Source organism: Dasypus novemcinctus, chromosome 3, assembly GCF_030445035.2.
Source record: "Dasypus novemcinctus isolate mDasNov1 chromosome 3, mDasNov1.1.hap2, whole genome shotgun sequence".
NCBI classification, from domain to species: domain Eukaryota; kingdom Metazoa; phylum Chordata; class Mammalia; order Cingulata; family Dasypodidae; genus Dasypus; species Dasypus novemcinctus.
Genome location: NC_080675.1, coordinates 167,866,455 through 167,882,954, shown reverse-complemented (window position 1 = coordinate 167,882,954; position 16,500 = coordinate 167,866,455). Strand labels below are relative to the sequence as shown.

Sequence of the window (16,500 nt, the reverse complement as noted above, 5' to 3'; positions counted from 1 at the left end):
TCTACAATATCCGGTAATTGTCCCTGCAGCACTACCCAGGACAACACCAAGTCCCGAAAATGCCTCCACATCTGATCTCCTCCTCCCATTCCCTGCACCCAGCAGCCACCATGGCCACTTTTTCCACACCAAAGCCACATTTTCTCGATTACTAACCACAATAGTTCATGAATAGAATATCAGTAAGTCCACTCTATAAAGGGTATATATGAAAAATCCACAGCTAACATCAGACTCAATGGTGAAATGCTAAAGGCTTTTCCTCTAAGACTTAGAACAAGATAAGATCTGTCACCACTTTTATTTAACATGTATTAGAAGTACTTGCTTAAGCACTCAGATAAGAAAAGAGAAAAAAGCCATCCAAAATAGAAAGGAACAAGTAAAAATTTCAGTATTTGCAGATGGTGTGATCTATACATAGAAAGTCCTGAAAAATCTACAACAAAGCTTCTAGAGCTGATAATCGAGTTCAGTAAAGTGGCAGGATATAAGATTAACATGTGAAAATCAGTAGCATTTCTGTACACTAATAAGCAATCAGAAGAGGAAACCAAGAAAAAAATCCATTTATAACAGCAACTAAAAAATCAAATATCTAGGAATAAACTTAATACTAAATGTAAAGGACTTGTACACAGAAAATTACACAACATTGTTAAAGGAAATCAAAGAACACCTAAATAATTGGAAGAATATTCCCTGTTCATGGATTGGAAGACTAAAATAAACATCATTAACATGCCTGTTCTACCCAAACTGATTTACAGATTTAACACCATCCCAAAAAATATTAAACATTTTTTTACTGAATTGCAAAAGCCAATTATGAAATTTATTTGGAAAGACAAGGAGCCTCAAATAGTTGAAAACATACAAAGATACAAAAATAAATTTGGAGGAATCATGGTACCTAACTTTAAAGCATACTACAAATCAACATTGGTCAAAACTGCATGCCCTTGACACAAAGATAGACATACTGACCAATGTAAAGAAATTGAGAGTTCTGAAAAAGATTCTTGCACACATGGTCAACTAATATTTTACAAGGCCACCAAGCTGACTCAACTGGGACAGAATGGCCTCTTCAAAAAAAGGTGCTGGGAGAATTGGATATCCATATCCAAAAGAATGGGAGAAAATCACTATCTCATGCCCTGTACAAAAATTAACTCAAGATGGATCAAAGATCTAAATATAACAGCCAAGACCATAAAACTCCTAGAAGATAATACAGAATATCTACAAGATCTTGTAGTAGGAAATCATTTCATAAACTTTATACCAAAAGCATGAGTCATGAAAGAAAAAAAATAGAACCTACTCAAAATTTAAAATCTTTGCACTTCAAAGGAGTTTGTCAAAAAAGTGAAAAGGCAGCCTACTTAATGAGAGAAAATATTTGGGAACCACTTGTCCAATAAGGGTTTAATTTACAACATATATAAAGAAATTCTACATCTTGAAAATAAAAAGACAAACAACCCATTTTAAAAATGGGCAAGAGATTTGAATAGACACTTTTCCAAAGAGGAAATACAAATGGCTAAAAATCACATGAAAAGATGCTCCACGTTGCTAGCTATTAGGGAAATACAAATCAAAATTACAATGAGATATCATCCTACAACAATAAGACTGGCAGCTAAAAAAGAGAGAGAACTGCAAGTGTTAGAGAGGATATGGAAGAAAAGAAACCCTCATCCACTGCTGGTGGGAATATAGGATGGTGCAGTCATTTTGGAGTATGGTTTGGCAGTTCCTCAGGAAGCTAACTACAGAATTGCCATATGATCCAGCAATGTCACTGCTGGGTATATATCCAGAAGAATTGAAAGCAGAGACAAGAACAGATAGAGGCACACCAATGTTCATAGTGGCATTATTCACTATTGCCAAAAGTTGGAAACAACCAAATGTCCATCAGCAGATAAATGGATAAGCAAAACGTGCGGTATACAATGGAATATTACTCAGCTGTAAGAAGAAATGTAGTGTTGACACAAACTACATTGATGAATCTTGAAGACCTCATGTTGAGTGAAATAAGTCAGTCAATAAAGCACAAATATTGTATGACCTCACTGATATGATCTAAGCATATTGAGCAAATTCACAGAGCTAGAGTATGGAAAATAGGTTATCAGTAGAGAGTAAGGGAGTAGAGTGTGGTGAGCCAATGTTCAAAATGGGCAAAACCCATGATATGGTGGAAGGAGGTGGTTTGAAAGTAGATGAAGGTGATGGTGGTGCAGGAACATGAGTGGGGTCGACAGTGCTGGAATATGAAGGTGAGCAGAATGAGGGGATTGGGTTGGACCATCCTTGGAACTAAGGGAATGGATAGAGGAAGGAATAGGTGAATTCTGGGGATTTGTGGTTGAAACCACAATGGTGAGGGTGTTCTTTCGGCAAATATGAAGGGGAGGGTCACTGGTGCAGGTGTCAATGGTGGGGGGATAGTGGGATAGGGTACACCTGGGGCATGCTTCTATGGAATATGAATGTGTTCACCTTGCCATAGGGTGTCATCTCAGTGGGTGGAGACCCACATAATAACCAAGAAAATATTAAACTCCCTACATGGGAAGTCCTGCTATGTTCTCAAATAGAGGGGCAAGAATCTCCTGAGTACACAGGCACTGCCTATTAAAAGAAAACATACCAGTATGTCAAGACTTCAACGTTAATACATGTGACTATGAACCTTATTCTTCAAAAATTGAAACAGTGGTTGCTATAGGTTACAAGGGGACATGGAGGGAAGAATGGGTAGAACATAGGGCATTTTGGGGGCACTGGAATTGTTATGTATGATCTTCCATTCATGGATACAGGCCATTATACATTTTGTCAGAATCTATAAAAGGGTACAGTGCAAAAATGTAAATGATAATGTAAACCATTAACCATGATTAGTAGCAAAGCTTCAATAAATGTTCATCAGTTGTAACTAATGTACCATACTCATGTAAGATTTTATTGATGGGGAGGATGTGGGGGGTGAGGGGGTATATGGGATTCCCCTATATTTTCTATATGACTTTTTTGTAACCTAAAGCTTCTTGGAAAATAAAGTAGAAAAAAAAAAAGATAGTGAGGGAACAAACAAAAGAAATTGCCAATTTACATAAAAGATCTTAAGGTGATGAAAGGCACAATGCAAAAAAATTATTTTTTATTTTATTTATTTTTGGCTTTTTTTTTTTGAGGAGGAGGTTTTGGATTGCAGAAGGGTTACAATTGTGGCAGGGGAGGATTACTGGGGTGAAGTGTGGGTGGTAGATGGATATGTGGGGAGGGGTGTATGCACCTGCAGCATGCCTCTATGGAATATGAATGCATTCATGTAGTCATAGGGTGTTGTCTAAGTTGGTGCAGATCCACACAATAACTGACAGGAAATTGAATTTCCATCCTGGGAGTCCTGCTACATTCTCTAATTGATTGGAAATAATCTCTAGAGTACAGGGACAGTGCCTAGCAAAGGAGAACAGACCAATACGTCAGGCCCTGAATACTGAAGTGCGTATTTATAAACTTTGTTCTTGTGAAATTGAAACTTAGCCTAGTAATATATATTGCCTGAGTTACCTCCCAAAAGCCTCCTTGTTTCTCAAATGTGGTCTCTCTTTAAGCCAAACTCAGCATATAAATGTACTACAATCCCCCCAGGAGGGGGCATGATTCCCAGGGATGAGCTTCCCTGGCACCAAGGGATTATTACCATGCCTCAACCAGCAGTGCATTTGGAAAAAGACCTAGACCAAAAGGGGGAAATATTAGATGCAAATGAGCTATTATGGCTAAGAGATTTCAAAGTGAGTTGAGAGGTCATTGCAAAGGTTATGCTCATGCATGTCAGGAAAATCTCACTGACTGCCACAGTAAACTGTGCCTCAAGCAGGGGTGCTCTTGAGGGCTCTAGAGACATCTGGACACTATAGGCAGGGCAGACAACCCCAGGAAACTGGCACTCCATTTGGGGGCCTGACATTGGAATATATGGTAACCTATCTCCCCATTGTATCAGAGTTAGATTCATTTATAATTTCCCTAACCATGGTACTTCTGCCCCCTTTTTTAAAAACTTATAATTAGCACTATACCCAATAAACATATGTCCCAAAGACAAATCCTCCAACTTTTCATATGCCAATTGAGCCTTGAATCTCAGCAAAGTTGCAGCCAACATCTACTCTCCAGTTCATCAGACTCACCCAGGACAACTAAGATGAGAATGATGATGGGCAATGCCCATCCCAAAAAAACAGAGAGTTATCTACAACTGCAAGCAAGGCAGTTCCATCTATCTTCCCTATGAGATCTAAACTCCTTGAAAAGGGAAGCAGAGTGGGCATCACCATCCCAAATTCCTCAAGCTTGAGGAACAAACAAACATAAGGCGGGAATGCAACTATGGACTAAAGTAGACTTATTATTATAGTAGTGGAAGAACTTGTAACACTGATATAAAGATAGTAGTCACCAAAGATTCTGAGGGGAGGAAGAGGGAAGAACAGGTAACACATGAGACATTTTGGGGGCATTGGAATTGTTCTGCATGATACTATAGTGAAGGAGACAAACCATTATACATTTTATCAAAACTTATAAAATTTTGTGTTGCAAAGGGTAAACCATAATGTAAACTATAGACCATGCTTGTAGCAATGCTTCAATACATGTTCATCAACTGTAACAAATGTACCATGATAATGAAAGAAAGTTAATGGGGGAAAAGTGTGGCAGGGGGAAAGGGTGGGAGTGTATGGGAATCTATATTTTCAAGGTAACATTTACATTTATGTAACCTAAAACTTCTTTAAAAATAAAGAAAAAAAATGAAAAAAGTCATAATGAGATAGCATTTCTCACACATTAAAAGGATGCTACTGAAAAAAAAAAAACAAAATATTAAGCATTGGAGAGAATGTGGAGAAATGTAAAAGATATAGCCACTGTGGAAGACAATTTGATGGTTCCTCAGAAAGCTAAGTATGGAACTCATAATAGTGTATTACCTGGCAATCCCACTTTTAAGAATATATCCAAAAGAATTAAAAGGAAGGACTCAAATAGATATTTGCACATTGAAGTTTAAAGTGGCATTATTTACAATCGCCAAAAGATGGAAGCAATCCAAATGTCCATCATCCAATGAATGGATAAATAAAACATGGTAAATACACACCATGGAATATTATTCAGCCATAAAAAGGAATGAAACCCTGGTACATGTGACAACATGGATGAAACTTGAAGACATCATGTTACATGAAATACACCAGACACAAAAGGACAAATATTGTATGACCTCACTGATTTGAAACAATTAGAATAAGCAAACCCTTAGAGTTAGAATCTAGAATAGCAATTATCAGGGGATGGGGTGGGTACAGGCAGTGACAAGCTAAGGCTTAAAATGTGCAGTGTTCCTATTTGGAATGATGGAAATGTTTTGGAAATGGATGGTGATGATGGTAGCACAACATGTGAATGTAATTATCAGCACTGAAATATATATCTGAATATGAGTAAAAGGAGAAATGTTAGCTTTTGTATATCGTAACAGAACAAAAAATTTTTTTTAATTCATGGAACTGCACTATACAAACAGTGAACCCTGAGTTAGAGCATGGGCTTTATTTAATAGATTGTTATAAAAATGTGCTTTTATCAATTGTAACAAATGTACCTTATCCATGCAAGGTGGTAATAATAGTGTGGTATATGAGAATTCTGTATTTTATGCACAACTGTTCTGTAAACTCACAACTTCTCTAGTAAAGAAAAATTCTCCATAGCAAAGCAGTGTAGGATAGACTTGAATTCTAGAACTGGCTCTGTGGTACCAGCTGTCTAAACTGTATCCAATACTTAATCCTTTCATGCTCAGCTTTTCTTATGTAGAAATTGAATAGGAAAAACCTACATTTACTGAGCCATTGTAAAAATTAAATAAGACATTATACATAAAAATAATCAGGTTTTTTTCTTGGCCCATAACATTTCTGAATAAATGTGTTTTACATTACATCTGTGTATACTCATATTGCAGTAAAATGAAGTTTCCACAACAGTGAAAGTAAGCAGTGGAGTAAAGACTATTGGCACTAACTTAAAATAGTCCCTGGTTATAAGGATTTTTAGATTTTTAAATCTGATTTTTGTAGTTTAACTCATTTCCTCTAGTGTGTTCAGCTATTATTTCTTAGCATTTTTGCATATTTACTTACAGTAGGTCTTCTGTTCTTTACTGCTGTTTGTGTCTGCGCCACAATGGCCTTAGATGAGATTTTAGAATTGTAAATGCTCCAAAAATCAATATGTCCTGATTCTTCTATGAATAAAATATTGGGCTGTGTGCTGATTTTATAAAACTTATTTTGTCACTATTGTCCCCCAATAACCACATTCAAAAAATTGTAAATCATGCTGAACTTATTTCTCTCCCTCACCCTGTCCCCCATTTACACATCCTTTTAAGTAGTTCTGGAGTCACCTTCCCCCCACTTTCCACTCTAATCAAGCCACAATGATCACTTTTAGTCTAACTCAATATGCTGACTCCCCATTCAATTGCATCTCACACTGGGAAGAGTTATAAGGGTAAGGGGTCACTCCAAATCCCTGTCCTCCTGGATTGCTTAGAACTCAGCCTACGTGGGAGTAAATTACCAGCCCAGCCAGACTGAAGATTGCTTCTTTTTGGAACTCAATATAACCAGCCACATTTGTATTTTGTTTTCCTGTTACAGACATGTGTTCCTAAGAGATCCTTAGCTTGGCAAGACCCACTCTATGTTTGCTAAAATCCTGGCTTTGTCTCCATAACCGCTGTAATCAAAACTTCCAAGTCATCCTCACAGATTCCACCACCTTCACCACAAAAGGAAACTACTCTACTTTTACACATTCCTGCAAGCTCCTTGGGGTCCTATAATTGCTTATGAAATAAAAAAGTACAATCTAGGAGGTTAAGTACCAAATTCAGGTTTAGGCTGTCTGATCTTTATGCAAGGATTATTTCTTTGCTGGTCAGACCACACACAGGGCAGTGCTATCACCTTTAAGAAGCCCATTAACAGGAGCTTGTCCATTAGAAGTACAGGAAGATGAGTGCATTAGAAACCATATCACAAAAGCATGTTTAGGTGAACTGCCTCAAGCTTGGAGGGAACTCTATATGTGGAAGTTCAGTCACATAAAAGGGAGATTCGATTTTACTCACAGGCTCCCTCAAGGAAAACTGCACATTGGGTGGAGCTTACAGGGCAAAGATCAAAAGATAGTAAAACAAAACACCACCTAATCATACAAAATGGAATGGGGATGCCCTGAAATAGACTATGCAATCATGGAAGGAGGTCTAGTGGAAACCAGATAAACCATATATGCACCCATGAGTGGAATAACACTATGATTTCCAAGCCCCGTTCAGCAAAAATTGTTCAGGTGGTCACAGTTATATACAAAGTGCTTCAAGTTCCATGATGAAGGATGCAATATAAATAATAACGGTAATTTTAGTCATAATAAATGGTAATGATGACAAATGGCAGTGTCACTGGAAAGAAGTTGGCCTGCCATTTGGGAGCTTAAAGCAAACAGCTGTGAACTGGAAATAGTGTTTCCTGGCTAGGAGGATACTCGGTGGCTGAGACCACATTAACCTTTGAACCAAAGATCTGGATCCAAGCCCCTGATTTGGAGATGTGCGCATTCAGAGTGGAAGAAACTATCGAACTTATCCCTGAGCTTGATTAGTCCTTTGGGTTTATGAGACCTTTTCCCAGAAAGATGGACAGGGAGTGTGCTATCTCCCTCTTCCTACAGAAAAGAAAACTGAGTAGATCAGGAAAGTGCTAGAATTCCCAAATGGAGTTTAAGACTCCAAAGTCAGCGCTTTTTCCATTATATTCCACACAGGGAACCTTCTCTACCAGACTCAGGACAATTTGATGGAAGGGAAAACTTCATAAAAGAGCCAACTTGGACTAGAAAAATGTCAAAATGGGCTTATCCATTTAGTGTAAAAAGGCTTGCCAATAACGTCCTTGACCCCTCAAACAGTGAGAAGCCGTTCATAGATGTTCCAGAGCTAAAGGAGTACTTAACAGGGGACAGCAGAGTTCTGTTCTACCAGAAGAAGCCACTACTTTAGGGCCTAGACCAGTTGAGATCTATGGAGGTTTGAATGAATGCTCCTTTATGAAAGCCTTGGCTGCCTGGCCTTGCACGCTCGAAGGCCAAGCAGACATTAGAGGCAAAGAGAAGGGACCCTGCTCTCTGCTCCACGTTCCCTGTCCTCCAAAAAAACCATGAAACCAGGCAACTGCTAAGCAAGGAGGACCTGTTAGGAACACATGGAATGCTTTACTTCTCTTTCCTTCTCTTTTTTTTTTTTTTGGTATCAATTGAAAATTTATTTTTACAGTCTTTAAAATAAAATTTAAATGATCTGCTTACATTTTTGCATAGTTTAACATATTTTATCATTCAGAATTTATGTTCCTCTATTTTTATATCTTATCTTTAAATTTAAACCTTTTAAACTTAATCTTTTTATGCTTATCATTTGAAGCTTGTCTATTCTTGGCTGTTTAATATTTATTTAATTTTTCTTCTAAAGAAATTAATTACTATTTCATCTTATCTTTATTAAATCATTCTCTTGTTTAAATCATTTCAAACTCATCTCTTTGAAGTTTTTATTTTCTTCTGTTTCAGTATTTCTTTTTATTTATTTATTTTTAAAGATTTATTTTTATTTCTTTCTCTCCCCTTCCCTCCCCCCTCACCCCAGCTATCTGTTCTCTGTGTCCATTTGCTGTATGTTCTTCTTTGTCTGCTTCTGTTGTTGTCAGTGGCACAGGAATCTGTGTTTCTTTTTGTTGCGTCATCTTGCTGCATCAGCTCTCCATGTGTGCAGTGCCATTCTTGGATAGGCTGAACTTTCTTTCACAGTGGGTGGCCCTCCTTATGTGGCACACTCCTTGCGTGTGGGGCTTCCCTATACGGGGGACACCCCTGCGTGGCGCAGGCACTCCTTGCACACATCAGCACTGCACATGGGCCAGCTCCACATGGGTCAAGGAGGCCCGGGGTTTGAACTGCAGACCTCCCATGTGGAGGTGGACGCCCTATCCATTGGGCCAAGTCCGCTTCCCAGTATTTCTTTTTAATTCTCATTTTATCTTTTCCATTTTACCTGGTCAATATTATCCTATTTCTTAGTTTTCTGTACTTATGTTTTGGAATCTTTTCTATTTTTCTTTTAAATTGTATATTCTTCCTACATTTTTAGCTTTTGAAACTATAGTCCTTTCAACATTTTGTGTTTGCTATGTAGTCTATATTTTTGATAAGCTAGAATGTCCATTCCCATGGTAAGAAACATCGATTACCATAGGAAAGGACTCCAGCCTCTTTCCATAAGTTTGCAATAGGGACCTGCAAGTGCTAGGCCTGACACCTCAACTCACTGGTTGTTGCTGTTTTCCTATATCGCACTAGCCATGTGATCTTGGGGACCTCATGTGACCTCTGGACCTCAGCTCATAAACTCTGAGGACGCTGACCCCTTCCAACAGACCTTATCAGACACTGGAATTCATCTTTCCCATATTATGCATTTCAAAGGCATATCGGGGCTGGGCAAGAAGTCTTCCCTCAATCTCTCTTTCAGCCATCATTCCATATAGCAGGGGTGTCACCTTCATTCTAGTTGTATCCAGAATCCAGTAAAATACAACTAAGCACAAAGATTTCTGGGCAGGAAACATTAATAAGGCAATAAAAGCATTGGTCTTACTGTAAGATCACAGTTTGAGCCTTGACTTTGCCCCTAACCCACAATGTGACCTGAACAAGTAATTTGATTATTTGGAGCATCAGTTTCCTCTTTTGTAAAAGAAGAGTGTTGGTCTAGATTACTTCTAAACACCCCTCTGGTATTAATTGTCCATGGACCTATACCCATTCAAAGAAACTGAGACTGACATCAAAGTGCATAGACAGTACAATGTCATTGGTACCAGGTGGCAATGTATTGGGTAGAAGTCCAAGACAAGGTAATTCTGCCACAAGGATCAAGGCCTCTCCAAGCACGCCCCTTGAGTGAAACGACAGTGTGTTGTTGACACCCCTTGGGTGAAACAACAGTGTGTTGTCATGGTAACATAAATGACGGCTGGGTCGGGCTAGGTGCCTGACGTACTTGCCATTGATGACACCATCTGGGTTGAGCATGGGGATGATCTTGAATATGAAATTTCCCCTCAGGAGCCTCGCTGCAGGGTCACTGCTGACCAGGAACTCCAAGGCCCCCTTCATCACCCAGCTAGCATTGCTCTCTCCTGGGTGAACACGGGCAGTGATCACCTGGTACGGACGCTGCCCTGCAGAAAAAGGGACACAAGAAAATTAAACCTAAAGGCATTTTTCATTTCCATCCAGATAGTCTCCAGGGGGGGGGGCTGGAACTATGTCTGGGCGGCATAAAGTCGTAATAGGTTGACTGTCCCTAATACATATCTGATCTACATTAATATATTGTCCATCTGCCTCCATTTTTAAGATCTACAAGACTCAAGAGAGTATAAAGTTAGAGCTCAAGTTTGTCATTTAAAGTATAAGTACTTAGTGGTATGAAAAGAGGCCAAGAGTGGATTTTATCAAGACCACCTAAGAAAACATTTAATCCTCTAGAATGCAGTCCAATAGCATGATGCTGAACATCACAGATCTGAGATTGAATCATATTTTCATCACGTACCATCTGTGAGATCTTAGGCAAGTGACTTAATTTCTCTGAGGCTATTTTCTTCTCTGTAAAATGGGGACAATAATATTGCCCTCAACTGGTTGTTATAAAAACAAAAGATAAGAATGTAAAACACTCAGCATATTGCCTGTCATTCAGTACATTTGGTAATGCTAGTTCCCTCCTTCCCAATTATAAAGTTTGTAGGTAGTATGATTCCTCTCATTCCCAAAGAGAAATAGGAGTCAAGTACAGAAGTATTTTATTGGGAGCTTTATGAGTATAAGTTAAGACTTAACCCAATTTGACAGAAGAATGCAGTAGAAACAGGTCAGGATACTTCCTTTGCTTCTCAGAGGGAGTCAGAAAAATACTCTCTGCCAAGTCACAGGGAGTGAACTGACTTCAACAGACTTAAGGAGAACTCCTTGATGAGGGAATGAATCATAAGTGTATCTTTCTTCTTTTGCTGAGAGAAGATATCTGGGCATCATAGTGTTGAGATATATGGTAATACCAGGAATTCACCAAATATACTTTAACCTCTTGCCCCATTTTTTCAACTCTTTTTTTCCTTTTGTAACCACAACCAATTCCGTTTGGCTCCTGAGCTCATTCTAATGACAACAGCAAAATATTTGGCAACTATAATACCCAGCCACTAAATAGCCAGATGTTGGTAATCCAGTAATTTCTTCCTATGTCATTCAAATAGCTATGACTTCAGTGTATCTCTTTTTGTCCCTTAAGCAGTAGGCATTTTGAAGCCACAATCTGTGTCTCTAATACTGTGCAAAAAAGGGCAAACTGAATAACTCAATAACAGAGCTAAAGAACAGGTAATAGAAGGTACAAAATGTTAAACTTTATGTTACTGAATTACGTTATCAACTGAAACAAAAATACTCTGTCTCTTCCAAATTTCTGCTGACAGACATTACTTCACTGAGATCTAGGTTTAGTCAGTATGTTTTCACTGACTATAGTGAGGGCAGGTCACCTCAGCTCCTTGTAAGTCATCTATGCGTTGGGTTTAAGATTGTTATTTTTTTCCTTAATCGGATTATCTTGAGCATTTTCCAGAAACTGCAGCAGGCAATGGGTAGTAAAAATTGAATAAATTATTCTTCTTGTTCTCTAAGAGGCCATGGCATTTGTCAGTAGCACCAAATATGTAAGCAAACCATGACAAGTGAGCTAATGGAGGTTTATATAAAGGACCAAAAATAGATCTGACTGAAAGAGATAAGGGCATTTTCAGAGTTGTGGTGGTATTTGGACTGGGTCTTGCAGAAAAAGTATCATCTTACCAGAAGAAGAAGGTGAGAAAGGGTTTTCTAAGCCAAGAAAAAGACATGCACAAAAACACAGAGGAATAAAAGTCAGTGACACATTCAAGAATGAAGAACAGCTATACATGGCTGAAGCAAAGGGTTTGGGATGGTGGCATATGAATTTAGGAAATCAAAGTCACATGCCAAGAAGGTGGACTGAAAAGGCAGGAAGAAACTAGGTTCTTGATAAATTCCTTGAAGAGCTACACCACACTTTCACTGGCTTCTTCCTTATTTATGCATATTTGAGAAGAATACATTGGCTAAGCCATTAAAATCATTTTCTGTTACATGCTGTAAAACTCTAGTCCTAACATATGAAATAAGATCAGATTTAAAGCTATCCCTATAATGATGTCATCTCGAATGGCACACATCTTGGTATGATTTCTAGACTGAGGAGGAAAGAGTGAAAAAGAGTATTGCAATGAGAATAATAGTTTACTTGTGTATCCCAGAAAAGAACAATTGAGCCTTATTTTTAAAAACAGGGAATCAGTGATGGTTTTCCATCAGGAGAAAGGCATGCCAAAAGCCTGTGTTTGAGAAAAAAAAATTCTGATGTTATTGTACAAAATATATTTGCCTAATCAGAGACAGTATGGCATAATAGATTCGAGAACACATTTTAGAGCCATATTTCCAGGGTTCCAATTCCAGGCTTGCCATTTTCTACCTGAGTTCTATACTTTGATGCCTCTTCATCTCCTATAAGTTAATGGGGAAAATAACAGCACCTAAGTCATGCATTTGTAGTGAAGATTAAATCAACTCAACATGCAACATGCTTGAGGAGAATTGTTGACACATGGTAAGTGCTCAAAAAAGATTAACTATTGTTGCTGCTGCTAATGATGATAATTATTCCCAGAAACATTCTGAGTTTCAGTTACCTAAGAAGCTCTCTGACACCAAATACTAAGAGATTTGATCAACAGAGTAGATTATTATTATATCATTATTTTACTTACCAACTGACATAATAAAAAAAATTTTTAATACCTGGGCCATCCTTAACACCTCTACTTCACTCATCAAAGAGAAAATGGGACAACTTACTTTAGAAAAACCAAAGAGCAAAGGAATGGATGTTTGAAAAGATTTTTTTTTTTACAAAATTCAGGCAGTTTCTGAAGAAATTGAGCATTGGATTGGGTGTTCCGTATGTAAAACTAATGATTCATAACTGGAACTTTCTATATAAGCATATTGTTGGATGGGGGAGCGGAAAGAGCGCTATATGTTTAGCAAACGGAGCACAGTTGAAATTAACTGAAGGTCAACTTTTCCACTATGATTTTCTCACAGTTGCTTTTCACTCCTTCCAAAGTGAGCCTTATTGATATTCCAATAAAAGCTTGTTGAAAAATAAAGAGGCTTGATGAATTCGTACCAAATCAGTAACCTATTTTCAGTTCTATAATTCCATATCATTCTCTTTGTGGTTCTTAAACTATTTTCATTTGCAGCATATTGAGCAACAATAGTTAAGTGCTCCCAGCCCAGCAGAAGAAATTTCAAAAAATAGCTTAAGCTCTTTTTAATTTTTGACACCAACTGAACACTCATTGTCTGAGCCAGTCAACTTACATTATCTGATATACCCAGGACAATGCAGTGCATTAGTCAGTAAAACCAAAGTCAAGTCCTTGCAGAAGACTATGGGGAGTCATGGCTGGGCTATATTCTAATTCTTAAAGCCATGTATTGGCAATTACATCAATTGTGACATCTGTAAAGAGACATTAGGAACAAGTAGGGGGTTGTATTGTGCCTGAGAAAAATCAAGCTAAAGACCCTAAAAAAAAGGTTGAGCAAAAACTGAAGATATGTATGATGACATACATATCTACTCAACTACATAAACATTCATACATTCATTCCTTTCTTTCAACAATATATTAAGCTCCTACTGATGTTATCGGCTTTCACCCTCAGGGAATTAATAATATCTGGTTCCAAAGAAAGGCACAGATGATTATGAGCCAAGGTAATCAGGATATTTGTCAATACATTTTCAAAGTACAGTGAATGCTCATCAAAACTTTCTTTATAATAACCCAGGCAATTGGAAATGACTTAAATGCCCATGCACTGGAAACTAGTTAAGGAAATGATCATAAAACAGGCTACTAGGTAGCCATGAAAAATGACAGATCTTTTTCTGTTGGCATGAGAAGATGTTTATGATATAATGGGTGACTGAAAAAACAGGTAAGATAGTGGCATCAAAGAAGGATTCCATTGGTATTTGTCACATTTAATTAAAGGTATCTATCAAGGGGGACACATCTGTGAATGGAGATCATCTCAGTAATTTTATGTCTTCTTTACCCTTATCTGGAATGTTTGCCTCTTCAAAAAGAAATATCGTATGTCAATTTTCAAAAGGGAAAATTATTTTTAAAGAGTAGGGCATCCCAGACCCAGAAGAGGAGAGTGAAAAATGAATTTTCACAGAAGAGGTAACATTTGATCTGGTTGGTCAAATTTGAGTACAAGTTTGCCAGATGAAGAAAATAATAGGAAGGAGGTGAAAGGAAAGAAGTTAGGAAGTTAGGAAGTTAGGAAGGAAGGAAGGAAGGAAGGAAGGAAGGAAGGAAGGAAGGAAGGAAGGAAGGAAGGAAGGAAGGAAGGAAGGAAGGAAGGAAGGAAGGAAGGAAGGAAGGAAGGAAGGAAGGAAGGAAGGAAGGAAGGAAGGAAAGGAGGGAGGGAGGGGAAGGGAGGAAAGGCTTTAAAAATATGTTTTTTAAAAATCGTGGGTGGACTTTTATTTCTTAAAGAGTCATTGATTTATTTTTCCCCCTTCTCCTCCTCTCCCTCCCCCTCCCCCACGCTGTTGGTTTTGCTGTCTGTGTCCATTCACTGTGCCATCCTTTGTATCTATTTCTCTTTTTGTCCTCTCTTCTCATTTTTTCTCCTCTAGGATTCACCAGGGTTCCATCCTGGAGACCTCCGATGTGAAGAGAAGTTCCCTGTCAGCTGTGACACCTCAGTTCCCGGTTCCTGCTACACTTCACCTTGACTATTCGTCTCTCTTTTGTTGCATCATCATCTTGCTGAGCGACTCACTTGCACAGACACTGGCTCACCGCTGTGAGCACTTGCTCACACGCGGGCACTCAGCTTGCCGCATTGGCACTCACATGGGCACTCGGCTTGCCACATGTGCACTCGGCTCACCACGCGTGCACTGACTTACCACGCAAGCATGCTTTCTCTTCTTTTTCACCAGGAGGCCCCAGGGATTGAACTTGGGACTCCCATATGGTAGATGGAGGCTGCATCACCCAAGCCACATCTGCCTCCTTGGTTGGGTTTTTACTGTAATTCCTTAGACCTTACTTATCAATTTGAGGAAAGCTGATATCTGTACAATATTGAGTTTTGTGATCCAAAAACATAGCATGTATTTAGGTATCCTTTAGCTTAATGCAGGATTTTTTTTTGCAGTTTTTAATATACAGTTCTTCAATATCTATTACTAAATTTATTTCAAGACATTTGATGCTTTTTGATGTCAAACTAATTGTCATCCCTTTTTAAATATTTTGTTTTCCAACAGTGTATATAAAAATATAATTAATGTTTATATATTGACCTTGTATCCAGAAATCTTGATAGACTAATTTATTAATTCTAGTGATTTATCTGTGTATACTTGAGGATTTTCTATACATTAAATCTTCTGCAAATAAGAATTTTATTTTTCCTGTCTTATCTATTTTCCTTTTTCTTGGCTCATTGTTTCTCTTGGTTCTCAAAGCAGGGGGGTGGGGGGAGGCTTTGTCATCCAGGAGACATTTGACAATGTCTAGAGACATTTTGGTTATCACAGCTGGGGGATGAGGTAATACTGGCATCTACAGGGTAGAGGCCATGGATGCTGCTAAACATTCTAAAAGCACAGAGTAGCCCCCCTGCAGCAACAAAAAAAGTATCTGGCCCCAAATGTAAACAGTGGTGAGACTGAGAAACCCTGGTGTATTGCACTAATTAGGTTCTCCAGGACCATGCTGAATAGAAATGTTAATAGAGACAATCCTTGTCCCAATCTCAGAATGAAAGCTTTCAATATTTCACCATTAAGCCTAGATTTAAAGGATTCTTCATGAAATTAGGTAAATTCCCCTCTATTCTTAGATGATAAGAGATTATAATCTTAAATTATATAAAAAATTTTAGAGACTTTTCAGCATCTATTGCGATAAACTTATTATTTTCTCCTTTATTTTGTTAATGTGTTAAATTACATGGCTTTTTAATTTGTGCTTCTTTTCTTGAAAAACTTCATAAATACACAAATGTATCAATCACCTAGGTACAACAATCATCAATTTACAACTACTCTTGTTTCGTCTATACTCTCACCTACTCTCCTCTCAAAAGATTTTT

General features: G+C 38.0%; 1 protein-coding gene across 1 annotated transcript in view; it reads right to left on the bottom strand.

Annotated features, from left to right (window-relative positions):
* Positions 1-16,500, bottom strand: part of AGBL1 (AGBL carboxypeptidase 1) — a 957,838-nt gene that overhangs the window by 560,370 nt on the left and 380,968 nt on the right. The window contains 1 exon segment of the mRNA XM_071212624.1: positions 10,226-10,406. Within this exon segment, the coding sequence (XP_071068725.1) occupies positions 10,226-10,406 (181 nt within the window).